The sequence below is a fragment of the Panthera tigris genome, chromosome D4, assembly GCF_018350195.1.
Source record: "Panthera tigris isolate Pti1 chromosome D4, P.tigris_Pti1_mat1.1, whole genome shotgun sequence".
Lineage (NCBI taxonomy): Eukaryota > Metazoa > Chordata > Mammalia > Carnivora > Felidae > Panthera > Panthera tigris.
Genome location: NC_056672.1, coordinates 54460221 through 54483382, shown reverse-complemented (window position 1 = coordinate 54483382; position 23162 = coordinate 54460221). Strand labels below are relative to the sequence as shown.

The window sequence follows — 23162 nt, the reverse complement described above, 5'->3', positions numbered from 1 at the left end:
TTTTTTTTTTTAATTTTCATTTTTGGGAGAGTGCAAGATGGGGAGGGGCAGAGAGAGGGGGACAGAGGATCCGAAGCCGGCTCTGCACTGACAGCAGTGAGCCTGATGTGGGGCTCGAACTCACAAACTGGGAGATCATGACCTGAAGTGAAGTTGGACGCTTAACCGACTGAACCACCCAGGCACCCCAGGGAAGAAATTCTGATTAATATTGACTAGTGTTAGAAGAAAAGTGTGATTTGGGGCTAACGCTACTGTAAGAAGAAAATTTACAGATTACTTTTGCAACCAAGTGATACCAGTTTTTTTTTGTCATTTCTGAATAAAATCAACAAATGTAAGTTGCTTTAAATTTTTCTGGTATGTAAAGGTCCTTAGCCTTTTAGAAATCTTCATTTTCTTTAAAATAGGTTGGAGTCAATAGATAATTTCTAAGATCTTTTCTGGCAGTAACATTCTATATGCTTATCTGTTAGTGAGAAAAAGCCTCTGGTTATTCCTTGGAACTTCTTGTTCTGTTGAGAGAAGATACTATGTGAAAGCCTGCAGAATAATAAAGCATGATTGCTCATCAGTATGAAATTGCTTTGAGAATTCAATGTTTACAGTTTGTTGCTTTTCAGAGACCTTGGAGGGATTTGTTGTTTTGTTCCATATAGCATTTCCTTTAACCAGTGGCCATCTGCTTGCTCTGAATTAGGCCATTCTTGCTTTAGTTTTCTCCTTACTAGATTTTGAGATTGTTTAAGAAAGAAATCTTTGTGGCTTTAAAGAAAAAAACAAAACAAAACTCTCACCATTGGCACTTTGTCATTGATAGAGGATTCTGTACTTCACATCAATGGAGAAGCTAGAAAGGTTAGCAAGAGGCAAGGATTCTAAATTTTCTCAAATGAGGCCCTTCTTGCAAAGTCATAATTCCTGTCTATTTGATGATAGATAGCTATTTCTTTGATTCCTCAGAGCAGTAACTATTTGGAAATTTTGTTCCTTTTGTGTTACAGAAGTCTCTCATATTTACACCCCAGTGAAGCCAAGAAATTACCAACTAGAGCTTGCTTTGCCTGCTAAGGAAGGAAAAAACACAATAATATGTGCTCCTACTGGTAAGTTGATTGCCACTGCTTACATGGTTTGTTTCTGTGTTTGCTTCCTTTTTTTTTTTCATTTATTGAATACTGGGACAAAATGGGCAAGTGTCAATATTTTCCTTGCTCCATATGTCTTTTGAGAAGACTGTCCCAGTAATGGAGTCTCCAGGTATTTTAAGGAACTTGAAGAAGAAAAAAAAATGCCCCCCTTTTTAGCTTGCTTTATGCCTTGACTATTTATTTGCATGTTACCTAGGAAGTAACTTGATATTTTCATGTCCTGGTGTAAATTCTGCTGCAGTTAACCCATCCACATTCTCAGTTTACCAATCAGTGCAGTGGTTTGAGGGGAGCCAACAGTAATTACCTTTCTACAGAAATATTTTAGTATACTATTAGTTACACATTTTCTTTTTCTTTTTATGTTAAAAGGTTGTGGAAAAACCTTTGTTTCACTTCTTATATGTGAGCATCATCTGAAAAAATTTCCGCAAGGACAAAAGGGGAAGGTTGTCTTTTTTGCTGTTCAACTCCCAGTGTATGAACAGCAGAAATCTGTGTTCTCAAACTATTTTGAAAGACTTGGGTAGGTATAACAGTTGGTCTTGTTTTTCTCCTCTAGTTTCATGTAACTGGTGTGTTTTTAGCTTTGTTTAGTTTTTGGAAAGCCATGATTCAAAAATTGATAGTAGATTGAGCCTTTATATAATCTATATACAATTCATTTTTCATGGATTCAAGTCCGTTTTGTTAGGTACACTTGAAATCCTAAACTCCTTTGGCTAGCTCTTACAGAGTGAGTAAATGACCTGAGATAAATTTTACATTTAAATGGCACATTTAATTTTTTAATGATTTCATAGCTTATTTAACATTACTCTTTAAGTAGTATTTTCTTTCTTAATGACTTGAAAGAATTAATACATGCTAGCAACAATTATAACTAGCTTGCATTTGTTGATCATTTACTATGTGTAAGGCTCTGTGCTAAGCACTTGTCTCCAGATTCCTTTTGGAATTAGGAGAGCTTAATCAGTTGATGCTCTGCTCTAGTGTTTTATATCTTTGTGGTTCCTCATTCACATTGTGGTTGGTAATAGGGAATTTCTGTCATTTCCCAGGTACAAAGTTGCAGGTGTTTCTGGAGCAACGTCTGAGAATGTCTCCGTGAAACAGATTGTTGAGAACAATGACATCATCATTTTAACTCCACAGATTCTTGTGAATAGTCTTAAAAATGGGACTATTCCATCACTCTCTGTCTTTACTTTGATGATATTTGATGAATGTCACAATACTGGTAAACACCATCCTTATAATATGATCATGTTTAATTATCTAGATCAGAAACTTGGAGGATCTTCAGACCCACTGCCTCAGGTATCTCCAGATTCAGATGGATTCCTCAGAAGAGCTATAACCTTGCTAAATCCTATTTACTTACTCTTATGACCAAATTAAGGATGTTCTTTTCAGGTGCTAAGTCCAGATTGTATAGCCCATTGATTAATTTTGATTGTTTGATTGGTTCATTTATTCACTTAACAAACATGCCTCAGCCCCCCCCCGCCCCCCCCCCCCCCCCCCCCCCCCCCCCCCCCCCCCCCCGCCCTGTGTTATCCATTGTGCTAGGCACTGGGGATACAAATATAAAAAGACATAGTCCTTGCTCTCAAACAGTTTAATTTCATGGGGAGCCAAACATGTAAAAATTATGTCATAATGTATGGCGATGACACACTATGGTGATGGGTACAAGCTGTAGTCAGAACAGGAGTGAAAACTCATGTGCTGTGAAAGTAAGGCAACACCCAAAAGAAGTTAGGCAAAAGCTAACAAGAAGGTACAAATTAGATAGCTTGATGGTCTTCAGGAAAGTCTGCTATGTGTCCAAAGGCACAGAGGTATGAGAGAGCATGGTGTGCCCGAGAGTCAAGAATTGTGAAACTCTTCAATATTGTTTGAGTATAGAATGTGAAGTAGTAAATAGCAGTAGGTGAGGCAGAATGGGGATAGAGGGAATGATTTATAGAACAGGATGTCAGGGGAGACCAGAGGGTATGGGGTAAGTAGGCAGATATATGCATTAGTCCAGGAGGGTAGATGGGACACCATTTTTGGTGTCATCAGAGGTGAGGGTGTGAAAGGAGTCAAGACAGAGAGTAGTTCCTAGATGGGGACAGGAAAGGTGGGGAATCCCTGGCATTTAATCTCTCTTTTCTCTTAAATGTAGGAGAGGCAGAGAGATTATTTGCTGGGAATAATCAAGATGGGAATGGAGGAGGGAGCTCGGGGTGCATGGAAAGGATTTGAAATGGGAATTGCTTGGTTACACTGAGGATCCAGATAAGGTTGGAAACCATGAATTTATAGCATGGTATACTAGTGTCACATCATATAAAGTTCTCTAGCCCTAATAACTACCTCTTTAGGAAGCACAGGTTAAGAGAAATTCAGCATGTACCCATAGACAAAATTCAGTAGCAATCACATTTTTTAAAATTTATTGTTTAATGTTTATTCACTTTTGAGAGAGAGACCAGGGGAGGGGTCGAGAGAGAGGGGGAGAGAGAGACAGAGAGTGAGAGACAGACAGACAGACAGACAGACATAGAATCTGAAGCAGGCTCCAGGCTCTGAGCTGTCAGCACAGAGCCCGATGCGGGACTTGAACTCAACAGCAGTGAGATCATGACCTGAACCCCAGTCAGATACCCAACCGACTGAGCCATCTAGGTGCCCCCAGCAATCACATTTCTTAAAGCTTCTTCTAGAAAAAAATTGGTGGTGGGGCGCCTGGGTGGCGCAGTCGGTTAAGCGTCCGACTTTAGCCAGGTCACGATCTCGCGGTCCGTGAGTTCGAGCCCCGCGTCGGGCTCTGGGCTGATGGCTCGGAGCCTGGAGCATGTTTCCGATTCTGTGTCTCCCTCTCTCTCTGCCCCTCCCCCGTTCATGCTCTGTCTCTCTCTGTCCCAAAAATAAATAAATTAAAAAAAAAAATTGGTGGTTAACTAGATTTCTTGCTAATGAGTCAGTTATTCAGTATTTACTGAGTGGCTATTCAAGTAGAACTTAAATTGTTAGGTGACCATTAAGCTAAATTTTTTATAAATCTTGTTACTGAATTCACACAACTACCATTTTAAATAGCTGTTGTTTCCCAACTTTTAGAGACAGCTGACATGTGTCCCTGCATTGTTCAGGGACATGCAGCCAGTGTGACATGGTTGAGTTTAGAATGGAATTGTGTCTGATTTTAGTCCCTTTCCTTTCAGTATGTTGATCTACACATTATGGGGGACACAAGAGTAGAGAAGAGAAGTCCTTCCTTGAAAGGGTTTCCACTCTTGGTTTCTTTGCTGATTCATGTTCATCGGATGAGTTCCGACTTTTGCATTTATTCAGTGCTTTGCCTAATGGGGACCTTTCCATTTGCAATGTCATGGAAAATATCAGAAAAAATAAGTACTGTTCTTGCTCTTTATGGGAAATTAGTAAAAACAAAACAAAACAAAAAATAAAACCTGACTTTAACAGGAAAGAGTTGTATGCAGGATTGTGGAAATGGCATGCAGTTTCCCAGGCATCTGATGATTTGCAATGCTCCTCACAGGTCATTGGGCTGACTGCCTCGGTTGGCATTGGGGATGCCAAAAGCACAGCAGAAGCCGTGGAATATATCTGCAGACTGTGTGCTTCTCTTGACACATCAGTGATAGCAACAGTCAAAGACAACTTGGAGGAACTGGAAGAAATTGTTTATAAGCCCCAAAAGTGTAAGTGGAATCCCATAGCGTGCCCTTTAGGACTTTGTTACCCTCCGCGTTTCTTAGTTCAGAGCCATTTGGATGAATACTGAGTTTTTACCTTTTCCGTTTAGTGGAAAATATTTCACCCCAAACTTGGGAAATAATTACATTTCACAGCTGTCTCCTTAGCTGAGCTGTATCCCCAGGCAGTAGACAAACCTCAGGAGGGGACTGTCCTAAAACAAACATTCTTATTCTTCAGTTTGATAAAATTCTTTTTTTTTTTTTTGGTTTTGTGTTTTTGATAAAGTTCTTATAAAGATACTAACAATGAGGCGTGATGAGAAAAATCACAGCATGTAGGGGCGCCTGGGTGGCTCAGTTGGTTAAGCATCCAACTTCAGCTTAGGTCATGATCTCACAGTCTGTGAGTTCGAGCCCCGCATCAGGCTCTGTGCTGACAGCTCAGAGCCTGGAGCTTGCTTTTAATTCTGTGTCTCCCTCCCTCTCTGCCCCTGCCCCATTCACGCTCTGTCTCTATCAAAAAATGAATAAACGTTAAAAAAATTTTGTTTTAAAAATTAAAATCACAGCATGTAAATGGCTAAGAGCTGGGCTCAGCTCTTCCCTGTGTTGCATGCCTGAGGAGGAGACTGTGTGGTCATTTATTATTTGAGTATGGATGTGATGATTTGGGTTGAAAGGAAATTAATCTGAATTCATTGTATTTTTCCTCAGCAGATCAGTATTTGATTTTTTAAAAAAGATTTGAGTAGCAAATGTTTATTAAATTACAATGCTATACTGACCCAACAAGGAAGAGAGGAAGTGGAGACATATATACCTTTCTCTTTGCTTTGGGGATAGTGTATGACTGTATAAGGCAGAACAAACAGACATGAGATAGCCAGAGAGGGGCAGTTAAGTTCCCTTCTGGGAGCTGCCTGTAAGGATTTTAGGGAAGGCACCTAATCTAAACTTTTTAGTATCAAGTACAAATTTCTTTAAAATCCAGTCCCTCTGCCCTCTGTGCTTCATCTCCTCCCCCTCCCATAAGCCCAACCTTGTCACATTCCTCTGGGCTCCTCAAGTGCATCGTGTGCTTTCTCCTTTCCTCTTCCCCTATTTACCCGACAACATTTCCTCCTTTGGAAGGATTAGAGATTCTTTTTCTTGTGCTCCATGATACCTTGCACATAGTTATTGTTATAGCACTTTACTGTGGTTATTTGGCTACACATATTTCTCCCCTAAGAACACAGACCTCTCTGGACCACAGAGTGTGTTCCTTTCAACTGTTTATCACCAGAACATGGCATATGGTAGGCAGGGAATAAGTTTCTGCTGAAACAATGCAATAATGAATTTTAGGAACAATGTGAACACTTCTGAGGGTTGGGTGGGAAAGGAGAAGATCAAAGAAGAGAGACTGAAAAAGTGTTGTATTTGCAGAGATAAGATTGATACCAGCCTTGTCAAAGTAGAGTTGAGTAATAAGAAAACCAGAGTGAGAAGTCAGATTAGACCCAGACCATGAAAAATGAAGATGTTAGAATCTGTGCATTAAGCATTAGGGAGCTATTGCAAGGTTTCTGAAGATTTGATATATGATTTAGACTACCTGCCTGTGAGCTTGGGGCCTTAGGTCTTACAGAAGAAATAACAGAGGCAGAGAAAGGTGTGCAGATGCCTACTTTGAAGTATGATGTGTTCTTCCTGAAAAATACTCACTTTACTCTGATGGCTCTAGTTTTCAGGAAAGTGGAATCACGGACCACTGACAGATTTAAATGCATCATCTCTCAGCTGATGAGGGAAACAGAGAGTCTGGCAAAGAGTATCTTTGACGAAATCGGTACCATAACTCTCGGTGAGATAAATCTCATTTTGCGTTCTCTCCACTTAGGAATAGCCATGTATTATTCCCTAGTGTCTTTTTGCATTCTCTTCAGTTCAGACAGTGTCAAGACTATATCAAGAGGTTAGCCTTCTTGATTATAGGTTATTGAGGAACCTTAAAATTCCTTCTTTAGTCTCGTTTTTTTTAATCCAAAGTAAATCTGTGTTGACTTACATACCTGAAAAATACCATATTTCAATCAATTCATGACTTTCTTAATCTCTGCAATTAGCTTTCTGTTCTTCCTACTTATATGAAAATATAAATTCCCTATTTATATGAAACCACCATTTCCCTGATGGATCAGATTGAAACAGGAGGTGACCTTTGATTCTTTGTTCTTCTGAGACTTTCTCACGAAGTCACCCAAGTTCTCTTCTTCTCTTTTGTTCTTTCATTCATTCACCAGATATTCATTGTGCTAGCTAATGGGAATAACAAGGTTAAAGACATAGTCCCAACCTTGGGGAATTCACAGTCAAATAATGAGAATCAGATGCAGGGGGCTTCCACACAGCAGGGCAGAGGTACACACTGGGTGCCGTGGGAGCACGTTGGGAACTTTGGCCTAGAGTGGGCTGCAGGGAAAGCTCTCTGGGATGGGATGATGCCTGAGACAATCTTGAAGCTTGAGGCCAAGTTAAGAAAGAGACAAGTGAGATTGAAAAGGTGTCAGGCATTGAAGGAAGAGAATGTTTCAGGAACTGCAAGCATCTCATGGTGCTCGTAATACATGAGTAGTAGAAAGGAGTGAGTAGAAAGAGGCAGGGGCCAGACAGGGAAAGACTTGGTAGGACTGAGTTTGACTTTCTCCTAAAAGCAGTGCAAAGCACCTGAAGATTTTAAACTGATGGATGAGGTGATAAGGATACCAGTGAACAAAGAGGGCCAAACAGAGGCAGTCAAGACAGGTTGGTAGAGGGAGGAGGCTTGTGCAGAGCCCTGCAAACAGGAAGTATTCAGATTTCATGGCCAGCTGGCTTCGGATGGGAGTGGGGGTGACTTCCACTGGGCTTCTGGCTTGTGCACTTGTAGGTACACCGGTGGGTAGTGCTGCTTCCACCACTAGGAGCAGCTCTGGAGATGCTGAATTTGTGAGTTCACCTTTTTCACACTTACTTTACTTTTTTTTCTCATCTCTTTTTCTTTCACAGCTTGCTTTAGGACTTAATCTCACAGCTGGCTGGCTGGCTGGCTTACCCACCCCTACTCATTTCTCCATTCAACCCGCCATTACCTGGTTGGTCTTTCTGAAATACCAGTTTGATCGTGTCAGTATCCTGCTTGAATCTCTCTGCCTTACAAGCAAAGCCCTCTAAGCCTCTGACCTGCCAGTTTGATCCCTGCCTGCACACTCTGGTTCTACTTATCTTTCCAGTTTTATCTGACACTCCTTCCATACTTGAATCCTTTGATTTAGCAGTTCCTCGAACATGCTCATTCACTCATCATTCACCTGGTCCTAGGCCATATGCCAGGTGATGGGAATATAGCATGGACCCTGAGATACAGCTCCTACCCTTGTGGTATTTCCAGTGTAATGTGTAAGGCCAAAATTAGATAAGTAATAATAAAACAACAGGATAGGGGTAGGTGGGTGGTGGTGGTAAGGTGTGTTTCAGGCAGAGGAAACAGTGTGTGCAACAGCCAGGAAAGTGGACTAAGTATGTGGATTTCCATTAGTCTTGTCAACTGCTGGAGATAAGAATCAGAAACAGGCAGGGGTGCCTGGGTGGCTCAGTCGGTTAAGTGTCTGACCTCAGCTCAGCTCATGGTCTCACAGTTTGTGAGTTCGAGTCCCGTGTCAGGTTCTGTGCTGACAGCTCAGAGCCTGGGGCCTGCTTCAGATTCTGTCTCCCTCTGTCTCTGCCCCTCCCCTGCTCACACTCTGTCTATCTCAAAAATAAATAAATATTTTTAAAAATTAAAAAAAAAAAAAAAAAAGAATTAGAAGTAGTCAGAGACAAGATCACAGAGGATCCTGGGAGCCGGGTAGGATCTGGCCAGAGAAATCCCCTAAAGCCTTTTAAGCATTGGGGTAGCATAGTGTCTCATCTGCAGTTTTGCGAACCCACTCTAGCTGCTGAGTGGGCAGTGGATTGGAGGGAACAAAGCAAGAAGTAGGGAGACGAGTTAAGAGGCTGTCACATTATCCAGGAACACTATGATGTGATTAAACTGGGGAAGTAGCAGAAGGGCAGAGAGACATGGATTCCTACCTTCTTATTCCTCCCACCTCTAATTCTCTACCTCCACCTTTTCCCCAGTCCATATCCTATCAGCAGTTCATTTACCCATTGCTTAACTCATTTTCACACCCACCCGTGTTCAAGAAATACTTGTTAATTCATCTGGCCACCTTGTTTATAGTTGGGGCTGGGAAAGAAGCATGTCAGTGCTACTTGTCTGAGTAGCCTCCTTTGTTCCTCCTGTTAAACATGAAAGGGTGAGAGGAGCAATTTAACCCAGAAATATAGCTCTTGCCTGTGAGTTTTATTATACTGTGCTCTTAACAGGGAGACCTGGAGATTCAATCCCAGAATAACTCACAGACTGAGCCGCTTGAGATCAGGCTTCGGTCTTCTACATGCTTTTACCCCCAGGACCCTGCACAGAGCCTGGACCACAGCATATGCTCAATGCTTAGACCAAGCAACTGAGATGAGGCATAACTTAGGCGATGCACACATACAGAAGCATCCATGACAAGCTCTTTGCTCAGCCCTGTGAGTGATGCTGTGGAGATCAGATGGCTTCAGTTTACAGCAAGGCAGAATAGACTGTGTTGAGTTCTTTCTCTCCTGCTTTTAAATATCCTCCTGATGAAGCTCATGAGACCTGTTATTTTTATTCACTACTTCATTTTTAAAAGCAAAGTTAGATATCTTCATGTCCATTGTTTTACTTCTGGGCTGCTTTGGTTGTTAGCTCACAAAGCTGGTAAGATTTGGGTATCAGACACACCAGGATTTGCATTCCTGTACTCCCCCATGTACTAGCTATGTCACTTTGGATAAACTACTTTGCTTTTCTGAGCTTTGGTTTCCTCACCTGTAAAATGTAACCTCTACCTTACAGATTTGTGAAAATGAAATAAAGAGTACTTTGATTTCTTGGTGCAGAGAGTATTCAGTAAGCAATCATATGCAAACACAGATATACTGCTGCTGAAAACTATTTCAGGAGGAATATTCTGTTTACAGAGAGTAAGAAAAAAATTAGGTGGGGGGGCACCTGGGTGGCTCAGTTGGTTAAGTGTCCAACTTTGGCTCAGGTCATAATCTCGTGGTTCGTGAGTTCAAGCCCTGTGTAGGGCTCTGTGCTGACAGCTCATAGCCTGGAGCCTGCTTCAGATTCTGTGTGTCCCTCGCTCTCTGCCCCTCCCCTACTCATGCTCTCTCTCTCTCAAAAATAAATAAACATTTTAAAAAACTTAAAATACATTTTTAATAAAAAAAAGAAAATTAGAGGGTGAGGCATGCTTAGAACTTTAAATGGCTGATCATATGGCATAATGAAAACCTTTTTCTTCTTCCAGAAGGTATATCTCAAATTCAAAATAGGGAATTTGGAACGCAGAAATATGAACAATGGATCGTTACTGTTCAGAAAGCATGCACGGTGTTTCAGTTGCCTGACAAAGATGAAGAGAGCAGGATTTGTAAAGCACTGTTTTTGTACACTTCCCATTTGCGGGTATGTGGCTTCTTTGCAAAAGTGTATTTTAGTTTTAGCACCTAACTGGGAGCTTTGCTCTGGTAGCTGAGAGAACATCAACTTTTCACCCTGTTTCAAGAGCTCACTTAGGAACTTTCCAAAAGGTTCCTATGAAGCAAACTTTAAAGTTACCCCATTTAGCATCTTCTCTGCCTACTGAAACTTAACACTAGTAGAAACAGGATGGAAACAAAGGCTGGGATTCTATGCCATGCCTCTAGCATTGCTATGATTGACATGATTGAAAGAAATTGGGGGATGATGACCATTATTGTAGATATGTGATTGGTGACAGTCATCTTGAAAGTTCATTAGGTGACTCCTGCTACCTTATCTTGAGCATATGTTTTCTTACCTTTGGCAAAGCCACAGGCTCAGAAATCCAGAGTCTTTGGTTGCTTACTGGTTAACCAAGAAGTTGAGAAACAACCATCACCTCTGCTCATCATGCCATTGAAAGTATTTAAAAATGCACTCAGTCTGTATGCATTTTTGGAATTTAATGAATTTAGTTGAATATTTGGTGTAGGTGGTCAGCACCATCATTCTGAACAGGTGCAGTTGCAATTCAGTGATGGCTTTGGATGTATGAAGAGATTAAGTCGAATGTCTGAATCATGAGGCAAGTTGATGTGGAAATTGATTTGCTCTTGTTCTTTAATCTTTGACATGGATTTTTCTTGTAATTTCCTCTCTCTCTTCCAAGGTGGAATTCTAAATTCAAAATGATCCTAATTAATGTATGATTCTAGCTAATTCAGATTTTAAAACAATATTTGGTTCAAAGGTTTTATTGCAGTTCCATTGGAGCCATTCATCTTAAAAAACTAAGTTGGAATAGATTTGAGAAAAGTTTATTTTGCCCCTCCCCTACTCACGCTAAGTACAGCTAATTGAATTTTAGTACAGTGAATGCATTAGGCATTGGAGACACACTGAAACCCAGTTTTCATTTTCAACAGAAATATAATGATGCCCTCATTATCAATGAGCATGCGCGAATGAAAGATGCTCTGGATTACTTGAAAGACTTCTTCACCAACGTCCGAGCGGCAGGATTTGATGAGATTGAGCAAGATCTCACTCGGAGATTCGAAGGTGGGTGGTGTTTCTAGAGGAGGAAGCCGTTGGAACCTGGTGACTCCAGTGGCAGCATACTTACGTTGCATTATATTTAGTGTGCAGTGATGCTCAGGGAGTTGATCAAGAAGATCTTATGTAGATAGGACTATGAATCATCAGTGAAATGTGGTACTTAAGGAAAAAAATCCGTTGCTTAACATTAGTTCTTCTTGTTAAGAAGTAAAATAGGGGGCGCCTGGGTGGCTCAGTCGGTCAAGCGTCTGACTTCGGCTCAGGTCATGATCTCACGGTCCGTGAGTTCGAGCCCCGTGTCGGGCTCTGTGCTGACAGCTCAGAGCCTGGAGCCTGCTTCAGATTCTGTGTCTCCCTCTCTCTGACCCTCCCCCATTCATGCTCTGTCTCTCTCTGTCTCAAAAATAAATAAACATTAAAAAAAAGTTAAAAAAAAAAAGAAGTAAAATAGGATTTGCGAAGTATACATCCCATAGAAATTATAATAGGTAGTAGCATTTTTTTTTGGTTTAACTTTTAGTAATTTTACAAAGGTTTAAAAATTAAAGTGTTCAGTGGTAGTCAGCATACTATAATTTGTATGTACTTCTATACAGAAGAAAACCAAAATCGCCCATAATCCTACTGCTCTCATATTTAGAAAAATATAGGAAAATTTTAAATGAAAAGTAAGTCCTTCTCCCTCTCTCTTATTTTGGCTTATAGGAAAGTATTTAGTATACATATGTGTAGCTCAGTTGTGTGCTGCTAAACATTGGGCAATCAGCTCTCTGGGGCAAAAATAAATATGCATTTATTGCTACATTTAATGTTACATTAAAGCAGTGGTTATTGCTCTTAAAATTCTGGTCAAGGATTGAGAGATTAACTACTTGAACTCTAGCTAATGGTCACAGTGTGTTCTAAATTCTAGAATTTGTAAGCCATTTATAGAATGTTCCCCTTTTGCAGAAAAGCTGCAGAAACTGGAAAGCGTTTCTATGGATCCCAGCAATGAGAACCCAAAACTCAAAGATCTCTGCTTCATCTTGCAAGAGGAGTACCACTTAAACCCAGAGAGTAGAACCATCCTCTTTGTGAAAACCAGAGCACTTGTGGATGTAAGCTTCTTTCTTCTTGTGGATTACACATCGACCTAGCACCATTTTATTGAAAAGATTGTCCTTTCCTCACTGCTCTGTAATCAGGCACCTGTATATGTGTGGGCTGTTTCTGGGCTATTCTGTTCTGATTATCTCTTTGTTTATCCTTATATTAATACCTCACTGTTTTGACCAATAGTTTCTAGTAAGTCTTGGTACCTGTAGAGCAAGGACTTCATATTTTTTAAAAATTTTTGGTCAATTTAAAAAACCATAACCATGCTCTGGGCATGTAGTGGTATCTTCCTAGAGTAAATGTTCATTTTACTATATTTGCATCTCAACTAATGCAGTTGAACGTTTCTCCATAAACTGATTAGACATCCATATATCTTCTTTGGTGAAGTGTCTCTGCACATCTTTTGTCCATTTTAAAATAGGATCTGATTGGGTTGTTAACATATTATTGTTGAGTGAAAGTTTTTAAAGTATATTCTGACAAAAAAGTCCTCTGTGAGAAATGTGATTTGTATATATTTTCTTTTGGTCTTTTAATTCTCTTAACAGTATCTTTCATAGATTGAAACTTTTAACTTTTTACAAAGCCTAGTTTATCAATTTTTTCTTTTTGTGGCTTGTGCTTTTGGTATTGTACATAAGAACTCTTTGTTTACCCAAGATCACAAAGATTTTCTTTGTTATCTTCTCGAAGGTTTATAGTTCTGCATTTTACATTTAGGTCTACAATCTATTTTGAGTTATGGGTTGAGATGCTTTTTTTCTTTTTTTATGTGGATAGCTAATTATTGCAGCTCTATATGTTGAAAGATCGTCCTTTTTCCATTGAATTGCCTTTGTAACTTAAAAAAAAATCAGTTGACTGTATTTATATAGGTCTATTCTGGATTCTTGATTCTGTTCCATTCATCTATATCCATCTATCCTTTAACCCATCCCATACTGTCTTGATTAGCTTTATATAGTGTGAGTCCTCCAACTTTTTTCCTTTTTTTGGAATTGTTTTAGCTATCTTCCTTTGCTTTTCCATTTATATTTTAGAATAAGCTCATTCACATGTATGAAAAAATCTGCTGGAATTTCGAATGGGATTGCATTGAATCAACAGATAAAATTGGGGAGAAGTAACATCTTAAAAATATGGAGTCTTCGAATCCATGACCATATTATCTCTCTTTCTTCGTTTATATAGGGCTTCTGTATTAGTATCTGTATTATTGCTGATAAAAAATTACCTCAAAACTTAGTGACTGGTAGTAACAAACATCTATTATCTTATAATACCTATGGATCAGGAGTCTAGAAACCACTCAACTGGATGTTTCCGGCTCAGGCTCTCCCAAGGCTGTAGTCATCTTAAGGCTTTACTTGAGAGGCTCAACTTCCAACCTTAGCCTACATGGCTACCAGCGGGCCTCAGAATCTGTGCTTCTGAGCTCACTCATGTGGGCCTTTTCACAGGGTTGCCTCCGAGAATGACAGCAGGCCTCCTCTAGAGTGAGTGATCGGAGAGAGACTGAGAGAGTGAGCCTAATGTGGAAGTCGTAATCATTTTATAAGATCAACTTGGAAGTGATCATGTCTGCCATGTTTTTATTCATTAGAAGCACGTCAGTGAGTTCAGTTCCTACTCGAGGGGATTACACAAGGATCTGAAGACCAGGGCTAGAGATCATTGGGAACCATCTGACGGGCTACCTACCACATCTTTGGTTTCTTTTATCACTGTTTCATTGTTTTCACATATAGATTCTGCACGTGTTTTGTTAGACTTACACCTAAGTGTCAGTTTTTTAATGCTGTTGTATTATACTTAGTTGCTTGTTGCTGGTGAACAGAAATACAACTGACTTCTGTATATTGATCTTATGTCCTGAGATCTTGCTAAATTCACTATTAGTTCTACACATTCACTATTCTGAGCATTGCTTTTCTTCATTTAAAAAATATCTTAGAGATATTTTTTTGTGTATATTTTGTGTCAGATCACAAAGGTCTTAACCACTACAGTTAATTATTGCATAGAATTCAGTGCCAAAAAGCATTTATTCTCAGGTTTGTCAGAAAACTGTTCACTAACTTAAAGGTTTTTTTTTTCTTCTTGCAGTATTTCAGTATTAATACAGATTTTATACAAATAGTGTCCAACTGATAATTGCTTTTGATTTTCAGGCTTTGAAGAAATGGATTGAAGAAAATTCTGAACTCAGCTTTCTAAAACCTGGCATATTGACTGGACGGGGCAAAACAAATCAGAACACAGGTACTTATATATAATGAATTAGAGTTAGTATACTATATATATAAGAATATTTATAATATATTCAAATTCTTTTCTAATACTTATATCAGTCTGGAGAAGTAAAACCAGTAGGAGGTTGTACACACATACATATATACATATATGTGTTGTTTATGTGTGAAACACATATGTTCATAGGCATTTGGGAGGTAGCATACATAGTTGGACTGGCAAAGGAAGTCTGAAATCCATAGAGCAGGTGGTCAGGAGCAGGCCTGACCTCCACAGGCATGAACTATTTCGAGTCTCTGAGCTCAGGGACTGATGCCGAAGTCCTCTTTCAAAGGGCTGATTGTGGGTCAGGCCAACCAAGGATGAAACGTCTTTCACAACTTAAATGTCAAGTGATTAGGAACTTTTTTTTTTTAATGTTTATTTATTTTTTGAGAGAGAGAGAGACAGAGCAAGAGCAGGGGAGGAGCAGAGAGAGAAGGAGACACAGAATCCGAAGCAGGGTCCAGGCTCTGAGCTGTCAGCACAGAGCCCGACGTGGGGCTCGAACTCACAGACTGCGAGATCATGACCTGAGCCGAAGTCAGACACTTAACTGACTGAGCCACCCAGGCACCCCTGATTAGGGACTTTAATTACATCTGCTAATTCCCCTTACAAAAACACCTAGATCTGTTACTAGGTACTATAGTCCAGCCTAGCCAAGTTGACACATCAGAAAGCCATCACAATGCTCAAATGCCAAAAACTTGTAAACATTGCTTCTTCCCATATATCCGGTGGGAAAAACCAGTTGTTTTTTATAATATTGTTTGAGCATGTCACTCTTTTTCTCCAATTCTCAACCAGTAGATTAAGATCAGCTGGAAATAGAAATGTTCTGTTTTTATTTTATTGTTTTTTAAACTATTGATGCTTTTATGTGTATTATATATTTTACAATAAAAAAAAAAAAGGTCAGGGGCACCTGGGTAGCTCAGCCAGTTGAGCGTCTGACTCTTGATTTCGGCTCAGGTCATGATCTCACATTGCGTGAGTTTGAGCCCCGAGTCGAGCTCTGTGCTGACAGCGTGGATACTGCTTGGGATTCTCTCTTCCTCTCTCTGACCCTCCCCTGCTCACTTCTTTGCTCTCTCTCAAAATAATTAAATAAACTTAAAAAAAAAGAAAAAGAAAAAGCTCAAGCAGACAATCCTGATATCTAGCTAGGGTGGTTAAAGCATGAAAGGATGCCTCTGTCATTATCCAAGAAGATCTAGGGTGACCAGCCCCCACGTGACATTCTTGCAGCTGTGCTCCCCACCCCTCAGTGACCAGCAGGGACTGGTCTTCACTTCCTTCCTCCTGTTTAGTTTTGTTTATAATAAGCAGTCCCCATCCTGTCAGTCCTCAGTCATCACTCTTGCACTTATACAAAGTTTAAACTTCATGAATCTGAAAAGTAAATGCAGATTTTGAAAATTTAGCTTACCAAATGAAGTCCAATGCCAAATTATGGCACTTGGAATTTAAAGTTCTCTGCAATTTGACTCCTACATGAGTTGATTTTCAAACTTTGTTATTTCTTCACAAATAGGCACTCAAAATATTTTCTTGTTTATTCATTTATCCATCCATCATCTATCTATCCATCATCCGTCCATCCACATTTGTTTGGAAATGGTACTCTGTACCAGTCATTGTGCTTATCCAAGTGGCCTTCCCCAACCTCCTAAGACAAGTTGAGGTGTCTCTCCTTCCCATCCCTTAGATCCGCTCTGCCTCCATTTCACTGCTCATCACATTGAATTATAGCTTCCTATTTATATTCTTCTTCTATGAGATCCTTATAGGTAAAAATGGACCTTTTAACCATTATATTTTTAGCTGACAAACTATAATTGCTGAGTAAATGTTTGAGGAAGAAATGGGTGAACGTTTTGGCCTTAAAATATATCTGCAGATTTTGGCTGCCAACTTTTATGAATTCTATTAACTCAGAGGTAGAGACCATTGAAATTCTTTTTCTTCATAGTATATCCATGACTGAGAACTGCACACTCTTAGGGTCTCAGACTTAAATTCAGGCCTGGTTCTGCCACTAACTAGGCTGTCAGTTTATCAGACTTCCAAAGTCTTAAGGTCTTCATCTGTAAAGGGGAGTTAGAACACTTTCCACATCAACCAAAAAGGGCTTTGTGAAGTTCCAGTGAATAAGTAGTTGTGAAACTGTTTTTTCAGCTGTAAAGTCCTGGACACATTCAAAGGCATTATGATTAGTTGTTGATAATTCCCCCCCCCCCAAAAAAAAAAAAAATCAGTATTTGTTTTGAGATAACATGACTGTTATCTCACACAGCTAGTTAGTCCCCCAGCTAGGATTTGAACTCAGGCAGTCTTGTGGCAGAGTCCAAATTGTTAAACACCACCATTATGTCCTCTAAAACAAGGATAAGAATAGACCCTAGTGCCTAGGGTTGTTTTGACATCATGGATATAAAGCACTTACTTTAGTATTTGACCATGTAGTGAGCATTCCATCATTAATGGCTATTTTTCAAGGGTAAAGTTCCCTCTTTTGGTGACTTCTAAAATGCCCTTTGACTCTGATGCAGGGATGACACTCCCAGCACAGAAGTGTGCATTGGATGCATTCAGAACTAATGGAGATAAAAAGATTCTGATCGCGACTTCAGTTGCTGATGAAGGCATTGACATTGCTGAGTGCAATTTGGTCATCCTGTATGAGTATGTGGGCAATGTCATCAAAATGATCCAAACTAGAGGTAAGAAGAGCTTTGATGCCATTACTAAGTGACTGCCAGCTTGTCTGATTTGTGAGTGTGTCTGTCATTTACAAACTTACGTTCGACCAGTCATTGTGCTTCTGGCCTCTTTTACTGACCCTTGTTTGGCACAGTGGACTTTGATATCATTGGCCCTAACAGTGACTTACTTGATCAGGATTGGGGAGTACAATTTTGCCCACTAATATATATCCCATTTTGATTCTTGTGCACAATGAGTACTGTTTAATTGACCTACATTGACTGACATTTATGGAAACAGAATTCCCACTTGGACTGTACATGTATAGCCAACATGTGGACCTCTCATGGTGGTGCTTGTGGTACTGATGGATCCCTGTATTCTAGAAGAAAAACTCCATGGGATTTTTCTGTCTTACCTCAACTAGGTGATCTCCTAAGTAGCCTCTCTTTCTTTTTTCAATTTCCATAACAACAGCGGCCACTTTACTTCCTGAAAAACAGCTTTGGGCATATTACTCCCCTGCATAGGAACTCTAATAGGTCCCGATTTACATGATGTTAAAAAGGTCAAAATCCAGGACCAATTTATCTTTCCGACCTATTTCCCGTTCTTCGCCTTTATTCATTATCCACTTCTGCCAGCCTGACTTCATCATTGTCTCGTTGTTGAAGAAAGTGCTCATGTACTGCTACTGATAATCTTCATTTTACCTCTTAACCTCTTCCCCTGATTCCGTATCACCTGTCTCTAATTCCCCCAGCTGGCAATAGTTTTTGGAATGCACATAGTCCTTTACAGTGATCTTCCTTATAGCACTTATTATTGCCATCCATATTCTGATGACTGTGAACATATCTATTTTCCCATTTCCCTGAAGGCTTTGAGGGAGGATGTGTTATTTGTCTTAGAGTGCTCGCTCACAATGTCATCCTGTGGGTTCATACTGGATTGTCTTCAAGGCAGTGTCTCTGATAACATGGCTTCTAATCACCCTGCACCATGGGGACCCCAAGGAAGCCAGTCTAGTGTGGGCTCTTAGTTTAACATGTAGTTTAATATTCAGGTATATACCTGCATTGGAGCCCATGCTCTAACAGCTCACCTTTCCTGTGAAAGTGGAGTTCAGTGAACCAAATTTGAATTTTAAGAATACCCTTTTGTTGACTTATTCTCAGATTTACCAGGGTTTTAAGTCAAAGGCACCAAATATTTGTTTTCTGATAGGCAGAGGAAGAGCGAGAGGTAGCAAGTGCTTCCTTCTGACTAGTAATGCTGTTGTAATTGAAAAAGAAAAAATAAATATATACAAAGAAAAAATGATGAATGACTCCATTTCAATGCTTCAGACATGGAATGAAGCAGTATTTAAAGAAAAGGTAAGTCTTTTAATCTGTGTTACTCTTTCAGAATCTGACTGTAATAAAATATGTGCATAGTTGGTACCTTTTATCATATTGCTCTGAGTGTTGCATTAGAACAATAAGTTTATGCTTAAAATTTTGTCCTGCAGTGAACATCGGAGTCATTCTGATTTAAGTCTCAGTGAGATTAAAATACAAATTATTAGTGTTGATACTTGAAGTTTGGTTTTTAGTTAGAAAGGACAAACTGAGTTAGAACGACCCTTAAGTTGGGAGCTCATCTTGAGGACTACATCATAACAGGCAGGACCCTGCCCTCCCCTGTCTTTTCCTCAGGCCCCTCTCTCTGATATCTGGAGTCTTCTGAGAAGAGCTCCCAGTGCACTATGCACGTGGTAAAATGCCTGTTGTGGCTGTGGATAGTAATGTGCACTTTGGAGTGGCATTATCTGTTCAGTTCAGCCTCTTGGTAGTAACCTTCATTTGATTGTAATTTCCTTTATAACCCAGAAGCATGGAACCAGATTGGGGAAAATCAGGAAACATATGCACATGCACACACACATGCATGCATGTACGTGCACCCCCACACTTTCTCTAGACCCCTTGTGGAGACTTTGATCCCAGAATCGCTGCCACTTAGGCGATATGTGACCTCAGGCATTAACTCTGTCTCTTAAGTCATCGGTCTCCACATTCATAAAGTTAGGAAAGTAATGGTATTTAATTCACAGGGCAGTTTGGGGGATAAAATGGGGTATGTGCATCACTCAGCACAGTGCCTGGTACAAAGTAAGTGCTCAAAAAACGAGAGTTGTTATGGACAGAGGCATATGGGAGGTAGACTTGACCTTCACAAAGATGAACCTTACATTTCAGTAGACGGACTCCATAATGTCCATATTTTTAAAAAGTTATAATCTCTTTTATCAAGAAAGTTTTAAGTAGTGGTCTAACACTTATTTTAGGACATAAAATCTGAACTTTGTTAATGTTTCCTCATTTTTTAAAAAATGTCTTCCTAAAGCTTAGAGACTAAAATATTTAAAAATACTTCTTCCACAGTTTCATTGAGAATGGCAGGGAAATTTTTTAGTTCCTCTTAATTTTTCTTCTGAATTTTACTGAAGATAAGGGCTTTTCACTGCGCCACCTTCCCATTTTGTAGCACATGGGAATGTTGGCAATAAAAGTTTTAAAACCATAATAGCTTTCATCCCCATGTCCTAATTTTTGTCTCTTCCATTGGGTGACAAGCTGCTTAGATTCCTTTGTGGCAGAAGAAATAGAGTAAAAATCTTCCAGGGGAGATGGAGGCTGGGCCAGACACAGACATTCTTTTGTAGTCAGTGTGCCAGGACAGGAGTGGGATGAGAACAAAACAGGTTAAGTATCAACATGTTGAGTTAGACTGTTGAATCACATTTGGGATTCCCCTCACAGCCATAGAGAACAGGCAGAAATGGTAAAGGATGAGAGGGAGTTTGGGACAAGTGTGGCCGGGACCTGTTGGTAGCTGGTAATTTTGTTGGGGGTGTGTGTGGGAGTTCTGGCTCCCCACAGGGTCTCCCTGACATCACAGGCAAGGGGGTCTACCATTTGGCAGGGCTGAAAGTCATGGCTCCCCTCTTGGCCTTCTCTGACACCAGGGGGTGAGAGTGTCAAGGTTCTTCATTACAGCTCTGCAAGTGGAAATTTTGGTGCCCCACTCAGTCTTTGCTGGCATGGGTAGGGGTGAGGCCACCCTAAAAATAGGTTAGTTATTTTCATATATATATATATTTAGGGGCACTTGGGTGGCTCAGTCAGTGTCTGATTCTGGCTCAGGTCATGATCTCATGGTTCATGAGTTTGAGCCCCGTGTCAGGCTGTGTGCTGACAACTCTGAGCCTGGAGCCTAGTTGGGATTCTGTGTCATCTCCTCTCTCTCTGCCCCTCCCCTACTCACACTCTCTCTGTGTCAAAAATAAATAAACTTAAAAAAATTTTTTTTATTTATTTTTGAGAGAGAGAGAGTGTGCGTGCACAAGTTGGGGAAGGGCGGAGAGGAAAGAGGGAATCCCAAGCAGGCCTCGCGCCATCAGCACAGCACGCAAAGCCCAATGCAGGGCCCAAACTCACGAACTGTGAGATCATGACCTGAGCCAAGATCAAGAGTCGGACACTTAACCGACTGTGCCACCCAGGTGCGCCCCTAGGCCGTAGTTAGTTATTCTGTGATGTTTGGAGTAGAACAGTTAATGTCTGAAAGTTTTTTGGCTTGCTAGGCTGTGCCTTTCCAGGTCCTTTGGCTAGAGAGAGTAGGCTTCTGTTGAGATATTTTTTACTTGTGCCCGTAGGCATTTCTGCTTGCTTGTTTCTTCAGCCCCAAGTCTGGATATATGAGGTGAAAAGAAAACCCAGGGAGTCACCACCATGTTGTTCTACCATGTGTTTCCTAGCTGCCTGCCATCCTCTCTTCAACCTTTGGAATCTTCTTAGGTTTATTTTCTCCATCATGTCCAGGTTCTTAGTTATACTTAGCCATGTCCTGAGGTTTGAAATAGAATGCAGACATACTATATATACATTTAACTTTACTGTAATTCAACAATACTCTCCTATGGTTGGAAGAGGAGAGAAAAAAATTTTTTTAGATGATGGGGACTCTTCTGCCTGCTGTTCCATTTAATGGGTCTCTGCCCTAGAAGTGGGTGTAGTCATGCCTGAAACAGTATATATCATATGTTTATTTGTGAGGGATTTAAAAAATTTTGCCAACCACTAAAGTAGAAAGCATGGTTCAGATGACTATTTTATGGACATCCTTAGTATTTTATGAGCATCTTTGATGAAAAAATTAAAAGACTAATTGGAGGTCACAGTTAAACACTGACTAACAAAGAATTAGGAGAACCATTAAAATAATCTATGGGATTTTTTTTTTTAATAAAGTCAGGTACTGTATGTTCATGGAAGTTGTATATAAATGAATGATTACATACATGTATATGTGTATATATATACCTCCTAGTTGTACACAAATTACACTGATGATGTGGGGTTTTTGTTTGTTTGTTTTTTGCGTGTGTTTTTTTGCATGTAGGTTCTCCAGATACAGATTCAAGAAAAAGTCATCAGGGATAGGCAAGGAAAAGTAGAACCTGTACCTGATAAGGAAAATAAAAAACTGCTCTGCAGAAAGTGCAAAGCCTTTGCATGTTACACTGTTGATATCAGAGTGGTGGAGGTAAGCAGCCTTTTTAACAAAGAGCACTGGGTCATTTTTTAGCACTAATTAAAGCTTACTCTTGGTGAGATATTTATAGTCAGACATTATTATTTTTATTGTTTTCATGACCATGGTCAGTGTATTTTTAAAAAGCTAAACACGTTTTAATAGGAAATCCTTAACAATAAAGAAGAAAAAGAAGCCACTTAACTAAATATTACATAGCCATTAAAAATGGTTATGCTAAATGAATGGGGTATCTTGGATTCGATCCTAGAGCAGATAAAGAGTATTATTATAAAAAGTAGTAAAATCTGTAGTTAATAGTAATGTTCCAATCCTAATTTCTTAGTTTTGACAAATGTACTATGGGGTGTGAGAATTCAGGGAAGCTGGGTGAAGGGTCTACAGGAATCTTCTGGATAATCTTGGAAATTTTTCTGTAAATCTAAAATAATTCCGAAGTAAAGTTTATTAAACAAAATGATCATGAAGCTTATGTATAATGAAAAACTTCTTACAAACTAATGAAGTGGGAAAAATAACAAGGATACAAAATTGGAAATATGCTAGGACTATAGCAGTGTGACATAATAGCAATAATACCACCATCACTACCAGCAACAAAAAAATAAATTTAACTTTGTATAGAAAAAAAGACTAGGGGAAATATCTAAAAGGCATTACTATTTTGCAGTGAAATTCTGTGATATTTTCTACTATTTTATGTTTTCTAAACTTTCTTTTTGGGATAAAATCACTTTTATAACAAAAACAAAATATCTCATTTTAAAAAACAGGTTAGTCTTCTGAATTTTTTTTCCCTAATACTTTTGGATAAAACTTTGGATACAAAAATGTCTAAAGACAAAAGTTGGATAGAACTCCATTGCTGCTGATAAAGGGGAGGCTTGTTCAGATGATGAGTTTTCA

General features: G+C 39.6%; 1 protein-coding gene across 3 annotated transcripts in view; it reads left to right on the top strand.

Annotated features, from left to right (window-relative positions):
• DDX58 (DExD/H-box helicase 58) overlaps positions 1-23162 on the top strand; it is a 46961-nt gene that overhangs the window by 22753 nt on the left and 1046 nt on the right. For all 3 annotated transcript variants that reach the window (XM_007076591.3, XM_007076592.3, XM_042965144.1), the window contains 12 exons: positions 1005-1106; positions 1524-1677; positions 2213-2471; positions 4705-4867; positions 6591-6710; positions 10279-10436; positions 11420-11555; positions 12504-12652; positions 14825-14915; positions 17501-17671; positions 18882-19033; positions 22104-22247. In XM_007076591.3, coding sequence (XP_007076653.2) covers positions 1005-1106; positions 1524-1677; positions 2213-2471; positions 4705-4867; positions 6591-6710; positions 10279-10436; positions 11420-11555; positions 12504-12652; positions 14825-14915; positions 17501-17671; positions 18882-19033; positions 22104-22247 — 1799 coding nt within the window. The remainder of the gene's footprint in view (positions 1-1004; positions 1107-1523; positions 1678-2212; positions 2472-4704; positions 4868-6590; positions 6711-10278; positions 10437-11419; positions 11556-12503; positions 12653-14824; positions 14916-17500; positions 17672-18881; positions 19034-22103; positions 22248-23162) is intronic.